The 12,085-nt window shown below is 49.4% G+C and overlaps 1 protein-coding gene across 6 annotated transcripts in view; it reads left to right on the forward strand.

Moving 5' to 3' along the window:
* ATP2C2 (ATPase secretory pathway Ca2+ transporting 2) overlaps positions 1-12,085 on the forward strand; it is a 132,699-nt gene that overhangs the window by 97,374 nt on the left and 23,240 nt on the right. For all 6 annotated transcript variants that reach the window (XM_074400731.1, XM_074400724.1, XM_074400711.1 and 3 more), the window contains exons 12-14: positions 9,646-9,770; positions 9,909-10,006; positions 11,796-11,897. In XM_074400731.1, the coding sequence (XP_074256832.1) occupies positions 9,646-9,770; positions 9,909-10,006; positions 11,796-11,897 (325 nt within the window). The remainder of the gene's footprint in view (positions 1-9,645; positions 9,771-9,908; positions 10,007-11,795; positions 11,898-12,085) is intronic.

Consider the following 12,085-nt stretch of genomic DNA (forward strand, 5'->3'; position numbering starts at 1 on the left):
GCTTTTCCCCTGAGAATACGCCCACTTCCTCAGTTGGTTCTGCTACTGGCCCAGCCTTAGATAATGAAGCCCCTGGGGCTCTATTGAATGTAGGATGGTCTTGATCTCCAGTGAACTGGGGCTTCCTGGCTTAATATCCTGAATGGAATGCTCTTCATGGAGTGTTTTTGTTGTTGTTGTTGTTGTCGTTTGTTTGTTTGTTGTTTTTTAATTGAGATGGAGTTTCACTTTTGTTGCCCAGGCTGGAGTGTGATGGCACAATCTCGGCTCACTGCAACCTCTACCTCCACCTCCCAGGTTCAAGGGATTCTCCTGCCTCAGCCTCCCAAGTAGCTGGGATTATAGGAGTACACTAGCATGGCCACCTAATTTTTTGTATTTTAAGTAGAGACAGGGTTATATTTTAAGTAGAGAGAGGCATATTGGCCAGGCTGGTCTCAAACTCCTGACCTCAGGTGATCCACCCACCTCGGCCTCGCAGAGTGCTGGGATTACAGGCGTGAGCCGCTGTACCCAGCCTTCACGGAGCTTTTGAGAGGCATTTATCCTTCTGTGTTAGTGTATGTAGCATGTAACCGCATGATCTGTTTGTATTAATTTCATTGAATCCCTTTCATGTTCATATAGTGTTGGGATGGGGGAGGATGTGAACTAGACAGTCATGGTTCCTGCCTTCAAAGGATTGTGGGTCTCAGTGGGGATGGAGGATCGATGGGAGTCAAGGACAAGAGGGAGAAGGTTGGAGAGAGAGGCAGAGGCAGGTGGGAAAGAGCCTGGAGCGGAGATCTGGAGGAGCTGTGTCTGATGTGATGAGGCCTTGGCTGAGACTGGGCGTGCAAAACAAACCACCACAAACTGCAGGGCCAGGAACAGAAGCTTGTTCTCACCATTCTAGAGGCAGGAGTCCGAGACCCACATGTGGCAGGCCTGTGCTGTTTCTGAAGACTCTGGGGGAGAATCAGCACCACACTTCTCGGCTTCTGGTGTCACAGGTGGTCCTTGCCACGCAGATATCTTGCCTCCAATCTCTGCCTGTCACATGGTCTCCTCCTGTGTCTGTCTCTGTGTCTCTTATCCTCTTTTTATAAGGATACCAGTTTTATTGGATCAGATACTCTAATGACCAAATCTTTATTTGATGATATCTGCAAAGACCCTATTTCCAAATAGGGTCACATTCACGTGGACCGGGAGTTAGGATGTGAGCATATTTTCTTGGAGGGATGCAATTCAACGCCTTAGCAGCAGGCACTGGGCTGCCAAGGGAGCAGGGTGGCTGGACGACAAGCTCATGGAAGGATATGAGGAATGAGGACAAGGAGGCCTGAGCCAGAGCTGGGAAGACCCGTCTACTTGAATGCCAAAGTTCCCAAGAGCAGACTGCAAGTGGACAGAGTAAAGTCAGTTCTGGGCCAGGCGCGGTGGGTCACACCTGTCATCCCTGCACTTTGGGAGGCTGAGGTGGGAAGATCGCCTGAGGTCAGGAGTTCGAGACCAGCCTGGCCAACATGGTGAAACCCCTGTTTCTACTAAAAATACAAAATTATTCAGGGGTAGTGGCAGGCACTTGCAGTCCCAGCTACCCAGGAGGCTGAGGCAGGAGAATCACTTGAACCCAGTAGGCGGAGGTTGCAGTGAGCACAGATTGTGGCACTGCACTCCAGCCTGGAAGACAGAGCAAAAGTCCATTTCAAGAAGAAGAAAAAAGGGAGGACGAAGGGGCTGGACTGAATGAGGTGGCTGGAGAGGGTTTTTCTGAGGAGCTCGGTGGCGGGGGGAGTTGAGGAGTGGGGAGGTGAGCAGGAAGGGTGTTCCAGGCAGAGGGAATGGCACCAGCAAAGGCTTGGGGGTGGGAACATGTCCGAGGGCCACCATGGGAGACAACAGCTGAGCTCAGTAAGCAGAACCAGATGATGGAGTCACTTAGATCATGGGGAAGCTCACAGCCACTTCTCCCGTTCCCAACCTCATCATCAGAGTCTTTCTCAGTATGCCACGCCCGGCTGCCTCCATGAACACTTTGGAACCACAGAGATGAAAAGTGTTGGCACCCTTGATTTAGAAGCTGAAAGAAGTGGGAGGTGGAGCCCCAGCTTATTATAGAAGTGTGGGCTGGGAGGAGGGCGCGCGGAGCAGGCTTCCAGGCTGTGCTGGGGACAGTAGTGTTTGAGGCACTGGAACGGCACCTGCAGAGGCAGGCACTGGAGAGCGAGGTCTGGGGCTGAGCTGAAGAACGGGAGGTCCCCTCGAGAGCCTGGTGAACCCAGATGGCCGCTGCCTGGACTCGGGGCTGGGGGCAGCCTGAGACTCACGTTTCTTTCTTTTCCTTATTTCAGTAGGTTTTGGGGGAACAGGTGGTGTTTTATGATTAAGTTCTTTAGCAGTGATTTCTGAGATTGTTATGCACTCATCACCCGAACAGTGTACGCTGTACCCAGTGTGTTTAGACTCATATTTCTTTTGTTTGCTTATTTTTAAAAAAAAAAAAATTTAAGTTCTAGGATACGTATAGAATGTGCAGGTTTGTTACATAGGTATACATGTGCCATGGTGGTTTGCTGCACCTGTCAACCCATCATCTAGGTTTTAAGCCTTATGTACATTAGGCATTTGTCCTAATGCTCTCCCTCCCCATTCTCCCTACTCCCCGACAGGCCCCGATGTATGATGTCCCCCTCCCTGTGTCCACGTGTTTTCATTGTTCAACTCCCAGTTTGAAAGAGAATGTGTGGTGTTTGATTTTTAGATGGAGTCTTGCTCTGCCCAGGCTGGAGTACAGTGGTGCGATCTTGGCTCACTGCAACCTCCGCCTCCCAGATTCAAGTGATTCTTCTGCCTCAGCCTCCCCAGTAGCTGGGATTAAAGGCACCTGCTACCATGCCTGGCTAATTTTTGTACTTTTAGTAGAGACAGTGTTTCACTATGTTGGCCAGGCTGGTCTCGAACTCCTGACCTCAGGTGATCCACCTGCCTTGGGCTTCCAAAGTGCTGGGATTGCAGATGTGAGCCACCTATGCCTGGCTGAGACTCACATTTCTAATAAGCTCTCTAGGGTGCTGACATGGCTTGTCCAGGGAGCACCCTATGAGCTTGAGACTGTGATTTGACACTGTCCTTCAAGAGCGGGCTCCAGAAAGAGGAGGACCAGGAAGGAGGCCAGGATACCTGAGCAGCATGGTGAGGTGACTGAGCCTTTGGAGGCAGGGGTGCTGGCAGGGAGGGAGACGTTTCAGCTGCAAGGAGACTACTAGAGAACACAGGACTCTCAGAAGACAGAATGCTTCAAAACTTCCCCAAACAGACCAGGCACAGTGGCTTACACCTGTAATCCTAGCACTTTGGGAGGCAGAGGCAAGAGGATCCCTTGCGTCCAGGAGTTCGAGACCAGCCTAGACAACATAGTGAGACCCTCTCTGTGCAAAAACAAATGTTTCTAATTACCCAGGTGTGATGGTGCACGCTTGTAGTCTCAGCTACCCTGAAGGCTGAGGCAGGAGGATCACTTGAGCCTGGGAAGTCAAGGTTGCAGTGAGCCATGATCTCACTACTGTACTCCTGCCTGGACAACAGAGTGAGACCCTATCTTAAAAAAAAAACTCTACTGGCCGGGCGCGGTGGCTCAAGCCTGTAATCCCAGCACTTTGGGAGGCTGAGGCGGGTGGATCACGAGGTCGGGAGATCGAGACCATCCTGGTCAACATGGTGAAACCCCGTCTCTACTAAAAATACAAAAAATTAGCTGGGCATGGTGGCACGTGCCTGTAGTCCCAGCTACTCAGGAGGCTGAGGCAGGAGAATTGCTTGAACCCAGGAGGCGGAGGTTGCGGTGAGCCGAGATCGCGCCATTGCACTCCAGCCTGGGTAACAAGAGCGACACTCTGTCTCAAAAAAAAAAAAAAAAAAAAAAAAAAAAAAAAAAAAAAAAAAACTCTACTGTAGAACATGAGGTCAGGAGTTTGCAACCAGCCAGGCCAACATAGTGAAACTCCATTTCTACTAAAAATATAAAAATTAGCTGAGCAGGGTGGCGTGTGCCTGAGGTCCCAGCTACTCAGGAGGCTGAGGCAGGGGAATGGCTTGAACCCAGGAGGCGGTGGTTGTGAGGAGCTGAGTTCACACCTTTGCACTTCAGCCTGGGCAACACAGCGAGACTTTGTCTCAAAAACAAAACAAAACAAAACAAAACAACAACAAAAAAAAACTCTTTCCTGCAAATAATGATGCATCTCATTCCTGTCTTATAAGCCATGAAAAGTTTCATGAGCCAAGGCAGATGATTAAATATTTCCAGGAGAAAAAGCAAAAAAGCCTTCTGTGCCCAAGCCCCAAACCCCCTGCTTCTCATCCGCCCCGTGCTATTAGTCACTTCTGGTTTCTTCTCCCAGCCTCCCTTGCAACATGGGCATCCTGCTTGAGTTATGCACGTGGACTTTCATGTGAGGGACACTTTCCCCTCTCACTTATGATTTTGGGGTGAGGATCTTCAGTTTTAGTGCCAGATTAAAGTCACCCAAAACCACTGCATCAAAAGGTGAAAATGGCAGCTTAGCCAGCAGAGATTTTCCAAAATAAGTAAAATGAGAGAATCATTTGTTAAAACTTTTAAAACTTTTTCACAACCAAGTCCCTATGTATTAAGTGATATTCACCATTACCTGAGGGACTTGCTTTTCCTGGTCCATTCTCATCTGCTTTTGTTTTGAGAAGAGTCTCGCTCTGTCACGCAGGCTGGAGTGCAGTGGTGTGATCTTGGCTCACTGCAACCTCCACCTCCTGGGTTCAAGCGATTCTCCTGCCTCAGCCTCCCTGAGTAGCTGGGACTATAGGTGTGCACTACCATACCCAGCTAATTTTTGTATTTTTAGTAGAGTTGGGGTTTCACTGTGTTGGCCAGGCTAGTCTTGAACTCCTCAGCTCAAATGATCCACCCGCTTCGGGGTCCCAAAGTGCTGGGAATACAGGTGTGAGCCACCATGCCTGGCCCATTCTAATCTTTATTATTTTCTGGATTAATTCTTAGTTATTATGAATTCATCCAGGTACATGCAAAGATGCCCTTCCCCTGCCTATGGGATGAAAGTCCATGTCGTAACGCTCCACAAATGTTTGCTTAGCTGGTCTCCGCAGGCTGTGCCATAAAACCAAGGACGCCTTCTGGCTGTCACTGCAGAAACGGTACAGGCCCCTGACCAAATTCTATAATCTTGGTTTATATGACTTGTCGCTGCCTGTTCTGTTGTCCCTGGGTGAAAGGTCACTATTCAGAATCATTCTATTCAAACTGTCTGCTTTGCAACTGGAATTTGTGAAATGTTGCCAACATTTAATATGTCATATTTCTTCGCTTCTGAGATGTACCTTTTTTTTTTTTTTTTTGAGACAGAGTCTCACTTTGTCACCCAGACCGGAGTGCAGTGGCACCATATCAGCTCACTGCAACCTCTGCCTCCTGGGTTCAAGCAGTTCTCTGCCTCAGCCTCCCAAGTGGCTGGGATTACAGGTGCCCGCCACCACACCTGGCCAATTTTTGTATTTTTAGTCGAGATGGGGTTTTACTATCCTGATCAGGCTGGTCTTGAACTGCTGACCTTGTGATCCACCCACCTCAGCCTCCCAGAGTGCTCGGATTACAGGCGTGAGCCACCGTGCCTGGCTGTGATATACGTTCTTTTTCACATTTCAACTCCTCTGAAATCAGATCGCTTTTAGTGAGCAATGTAATTAGAAAGCATAGTGTTACTGATTAACTGGCAGTGTGGATTCTTTTCCAAGTGCTGCACAAAATAATGGTGCCCTTCACAATGAACTGCACTGTGTCTTAGCGCTGATGAAATATGATCTCCCTGTGTGATCCTGTTGAATGGATCCTCACCAGGTGTTGTATCAGCCACCCCAGGTAGAGTGCTCACTGTGTGCCAGGTCAGCACAGGCTGAAGCATTTCGTGTACCCACTTCTTCGTGCAGCAAATCTGACTGTATACCTCCTTGCTCTGCTGGATTTTCTAATGCAGAGGATAGAAACAGCCTCGTCGCCAGGCTTGGTGGCTCATGCCTGTAATCTCAGCAGTTAGGGATGTTGAGGCGGGAGAATCACTTGAGCCCAGAAGTTCAAGACCAGCCTGGGTAATAGTGAGACCTTGTCTCTACAAATGGTTTTCAAAATTAGAAAGTAAATAGGGTGCATGCCTGTGTCCTGGCTACCAGAGAGGTAGAGGCTGGAGGATTGCTTGAGTCTAGGCGGTAGAGGCTGCAGTGAGCCGTGATGAGAACACTGCACTCCAGCCTGGGCAACAGAGTGAGACCCCATCTCAAAAAACAGGCCGGGTGCAGTGGCTCAGGCCTGTAATCCCTGCACTTTGGGAGGCTGAGGCAGGTGGATCGCCTGAGGCCAGGAATTCAAGACCAGCCTGGCCAAAAACAGGTGAAACTCCATCTCTACTAAAAATACCAATAGTAGCCAACCGCGGTCACGCATGCCTATAATCCCAGCTATGCAGGAGGCTGAGGCAGAATTGCATGAACCTGGGGGGGTGGATGTTGCAGTGAGCCGATACTGTGCCACTGCACTCCAGCCTGGATAACAGCGAAACTCCATCTCAAACAGACAAACCAACCCAGCCACCCTTGTGTGAGATACAGCCAGGAAGTAGTTTTTGTGTGAACTCTATTTTTTTCATTGTAATTTGTTGCCAACATTTAAAAACTGGGAGTTTGTATGACAAAGATACTGGGTTTCCAGCTTCTCGTGGAGAGCGTGGGAGGCCTAGCAGTGCTGGGCATTGCTGTCGTCCTTGGTGACTTGGTGGTGGCTCTTTGCTTAGGGCAGGGCCTGGACTCTGCGATCACCATGTGGTCTTGCTCATACTGGCTGATTTCATGTGTTTGCTGGGGAGCCTGGCTCTGGGGGCTAGACCAGGCGGGTGTAGAGAAGCTTCTGCCAGGTCCGTGACAGTGGCTGTGGGTGGGCTGCTGGTGTGGCCGGAGACAGTGGCCCTCTTCTCCCATGACTTTTCTGGTGTTTTCAGATAACAGAAACTCCTCATCATTTTTAGTCCCCAGAATAATCTCTTTCTAGAAGTTACACAGAGTGGTTTCATTCACTGGCGCTCCATTGAAGTCATATCCTCCTCACCACTCAGGCTGGCCTCAGGTGGAGGCTTGGTGGGGAGGATCTGGCCAGCCTCTCCCACCTGCTCAAAATCTCTCCTCCCCTCCTCATCACCAGCCAAGTCTGCTTTTCTTTTTCTTTCTTAAACAGCTTTATAGAGATATAATTCACTTATCATATAATTAATTCGTTTAAAAAGTATACAGTTTAATGTTTTTAGTATATTTACAGATAGGTACAACCATCACCAGAGTCCATTTTGGGACTTATTTTCTATTCTATTCTGACAGAGTCTTACTCTGTTATGCAGGCTGCAGCACAGTGGCATGATGACAGCCCACTGTAGCCTCGGCCTTGACCTCCCAAGTTCAAGCGACCCTCCCACCTCAGCCCCCTGAGTAGCTGGGATTATAGGTGCACACTGCCACACTCAGCTAATTTTTATTTTTATTTTTTTGTAGAAATAGAAAAAAATGTTTCCCAGGTTGGTCTCGAACTCCTGAGGTCAAACGATCTGCCCGCATCATCCTATCAAAGTGCTGGCATTATAGGTGTGAGCTACTGTGCCTGGCCTTAGAACATTTTTTCTCTTTTTGAGGCGAAGCCTCTATCTGTCACCAGGCTAGAGTGCAATGGCACGATTTCAGTTCAATGCATCCTCCGCCTCCCGGGTTCAAGCAATTCTCCTGCCTCAGCTTCCTGAGTAGCTAGGACTACAGGTGTGTACCACCACACCCAGCTAATTTTTGTATTTTTAGTAGAGATGGGGGTTTCACCATGTTGGCCAGGTTGGTCTCAAATTCCTGACCTCAGGTGATCTGCCTGCCTCAGCCTCCCCAAGTGCTGGGATTACAGGCATGAGGCACTGCACCTGGCCTAGAACGTTTTCTTACTGCCTCAAGAAGAAACCCTGTACCCTTTAGCTATCACTCTGTATTCCTGCCCGCGTCCGCATCCCAGCCCTCAGGACTCACTCACTTTTCTTTCTGTGTAGATTTCCCATTGTGGACATCCCCTATGAATGGACGCATGCTCTGAGTGGCCTCTGTGTCTGGCTTCTTCCACTCAGCAGCACATTTTCCAGGCTCATCCACGTGTTGGCGTGTGCGGGTGCCTCGTTCCTTTCTGTGGCTGAAGGGCATTCCGCTGCATAGATGAGCCACATTTGGCTCATCCTTGTGTTCACTGATACACATTTGGATTGTTGTGCTTTCTTCATGTTGGTTTTTACATTTTTTAAAGAAAATTTTCAAGCATCTACAAAAGCAGAGAGGATGATAAAGTGAACACCTGCGTAGCCACTGCCCCGCTTCCACAGTGGTCCAGTTGCAAGCACGCCTGCCCCATCTGTAGCCCACCCCGGGCTATGTCCAACCAGGCACCAGGCCCCAGGCACCATACCTTGCCACCATTTCAGGAGGGTGGGATGTGGGGCCAGTTGGCCCCAGTGTTTTGGAGTCTCAGCCACAAGGGACAGAAAGAGTCCCCTGTGCACGTCCTCTCACCTGTTGACACACACAGGGAAGGGGCCTCTGTGTGTCACAGTCCCACAGTCCCACAGTCAGAGACCATCTTACTGACTCAGCTTGGGTCAGACTCTCTCCTCGAATCCAGTCAACCCTGGTTATGGGGGAGTGGGGTCGCATAGTCCAGGGCGAGTTGGAGGGATAAGGAACTGAGCAGACACCCTGAAACAGATCCGCACCGCAGGCAGGGCCGTCGCTGTGGCCTTTCACCTCCCCTGACTTGGACTTCCCTGTCTGGCTTCCTCATAGGAAGTGCCTGCCCCACTACACTAATGAAAAGTGAAATTCAGGGAACCCGCAAGGACCCTCGGAACTAGGAACTTTTAATCCCACTTACTGTCTGATTCTGAGAATTCCTTTCATGGGACCCAAAGCCTTTTCTCTCTAATATATGAGAATAATGTAAATGCAAAATACTTTTAGCCAGGCACGGTGGCTCACGCCTGTAATCTCAGCACTTTGAGAGGCTGAAGCGGGCGGATCACCGGAGGTCGGGAGTTCACGACCAGCCTGACCAACATGGAGAAACCCCGTCTTGACTAAAAATTACAAAATGAGCTGGGTGTGGTGGCACATGCTTGTGATCTCAGCTACTTGGGAGGCTGAGGCAGGAGAATCGCTTGAACCGGGAGGCGGAGGTTGTGGTAAGCTGAATCACATCATTGCTCTCCAGAATGGGCAACAAGAGTGAAACTCTGTCTCACTCACAAAACAAAACAAAACAAAACAAACTTTTAAAGAGCCAAAACAGCTGATGGACTAATTCACACTAAAGTGTGGATGACTGACAGGAGAGGCCCCTTCCCAAGAGCAGGGTCTACAGTGGAGGGCTCAGGACCATGGGCGCTGAAGGAGTCAGGTGCCCCTTAGGATTGGGAATGGAGAATAGATCCAGGACACTGGGAACACCAAAGCCGAGCTTCACCAGCCAGAAGCATTGCCAGCCCCGATCGAGACACGCACTCTCCTTAAGTGGGTGTTAGAGGGGACTCGTTTGACCTTTTGATCCAGCCTGGCTGTGGCGGCCATTCCAGAGGGTCTGCCCATCGTCGTCATGGTGACACTGGTCCTGGGAGTGCTGCGGATGGCCAAGAAGCGCGTCATCGTGAAGAAGTTACCCATCGTGGAGACTTTAGGTGAGGGACTCTGGCTGGGGGAATTCTGACATTTGGAACTGAATGGAAGCTTGGCTGTCAGGGCCGTCCAGCCTGGGGGTTTCACAACCCTGAGGGTGGCAATTTCTCTTTTTTATAAACTGATGCTTATTGTACCAGGTTGCTGCAGCGTTCTCTGTTCTGATAAGACGGGAACTCTGACTGCCAATGAAATGACGGTGACCCAGCTTGTAACGTCGGATGGGCTTCATGCCGAGGTGAGTCCCAGAGGAATTTCCAAACCTTAAAGATGCACCCAGCCAGGCCGTCTCCTTCTAGACAAAGCACACAGTGTCTTCTAGAATACAGTAAGGGAGAAATAACTTGGGGTCAGCTTACAGTCTCTTGGCTAACAGGGCTGATTGTGTTTGTAATCATCTCATGCTTCCTTTCAAAAGACATGACCAATTTAAGGGAGCCTCCTTTTCTTACTGCTTGTTCGTTATAAGCACATTACAAAATTGAAAAGCTAGAAAGTTTTCCATGCTGGGCAAGGTGGCTTCTGCCTGTAATCCCAGCACTCTGGGAGGCCAAGGCAGGTGGATCACCAGAGGTCGGGAGTTTGAGACCTGCCTGACCAACGTGGAGAAATCCAGTCTCTACAAAAATACACGTGGTGGTGCATGCCTGTAGTCCCAGCTTCTCAGGATGCTGAGGCTGAGGCAGGAGAATGACTTAAACCTGGAAGGCAGAGGTTTCAGTGAGCCGAGATCGTGCCATTGCACTCTAGCCTGGGCAACAAGAGTGAAGCTTGTCTCAAAAAAAAAAAAAAAAAAGACTCCATACCTCCCATGATAAACTAACGATGATTAGTCAATTTGCTGTTTGTTTGTTTTTGAGACACAGAGTCTCACTCTGTCGCCCAGGATGGAGTGCAGTGGCTAGATCTCGGCTCACTGCAACTTCCAGCTCTTGGGTTCAAGCGATTCTCCTGTCTCAGCTTCCCAAGTAGCTGGAACTACAGGCATGTACCTCTATGCCCAGCTGATTTTTGTATTTTTAGTAGAGATGGGGTTTTACTATATGTTGGCCAGGCTGGTCTCAAACTCCTGACCTCAAGTGATCCGCCCCCCTTGGCCTCCCAGAGTGCTGGGATCATAGGCATGAGCCACCACGATGGACCTGTTTTGTTTTTTTAAGACAGGGTGTTGTGTCACCCAGGTTGCAGTCCAGTGGTGCAATCATGGCTCACTGCAGCCTCTAACTTCTGGGCTCAAGTGATCTTCTCTCCTCAGCCTCCCATCTCCTCATGTTTTTCAGTGTCTCCTGTGTGCTTGGAGCATTGGAAGCTCCCTGAATGTGCAATTTTTCTCTTTTTTTCTTTCTTTTTTTTTTTTTCCTGCAAAAGAGCTTCTAAGAGAGAGAGAGGGAAAAAAAAATCCTAGAGGAGAAAGACTGACATGGAACGAAGGAAGGAAGAGAGAGAGTCAGAGAGAGAGAGAGTCAGAGAGAGAGAGAGAGAGAGAGAAGTAGTTGCAATTTTTTATCCTGATATTTTTTCCACAAAACTGGCCAGAGCAAGGGGTGAACAGATGAGTGCCCGTGGGCCAGGGCTGATGTTTGGAAATAAAGTTTTGTTGGTGTACTGCCACATCCATTTGTGTACGTGTTGCCGATGGCTGTTTCATGCCTCAGTGGGCCATAACGGTAGGGCTGAGTAGCCATGACAGAGGTGGTATCGACTGCAAAGGCTAGCGTGTTTGCCCACTCTGTTCTTAGAACGTAAGCGCTCTTCTGTGCTAGGTCTTAGTTTTCTTAACCATCAGTTGAATTGGCTGCCGAGTATCCCATTGAGTAAACTTCATGTAATTGACTAATGTGTACCGCTTTGCCCGTCAGTGAGGTATCTGATTAATAAATAATCTTTCAGGGAACATCTTCATACTTAAAGCCCTGTACGTGTCTAGAATTATGTCCTTGGCATGGATCCCCAGCACAGAGATGGGCCAGCCAGGGAGCATGTTTTTGACTCTTGGTGACACACGTTCTTCTGCCTCTCCCCCGCAGGTCAGTGGAGTTGGGTATGATGGCCAAGGGACTGTGTGTCTTCTACCATCCAAGGAAGTAATTAAGGAATTTTCCAACGTCTCAGTGGGAAAATTAGTGGAGGTAGGTGTCGCAAGCACCGTGGGGGAAACAGGCATTTGCATCGGGGCTTTCGGGGTTTCTCTTTGTAAAGGGAAACAGCTATCGGACAGTGACGGGACCACCCAGGGTTAGCCTGTCACAGCACTGGGAAAGTCACCCCAAAACTGATGGAGACATTGGAGGTCAGAGAAGAGCTAGGCCGGGCACAG

The sequence above is a fragment of the Saimiri boliviensis genome, chromosome 1 (assembly GCF_048565385.1).
Source record: "Saimiri boliviensis isolate mSaiBol1 chromosome 1, mSaiBol1.pri, whole genome shotgun sequence".
NCBI lineage: Eukaryota > Metazoa > Chordata > Mammalia > Primates > Cebidae > Saimiri > Saimiri boliviensis.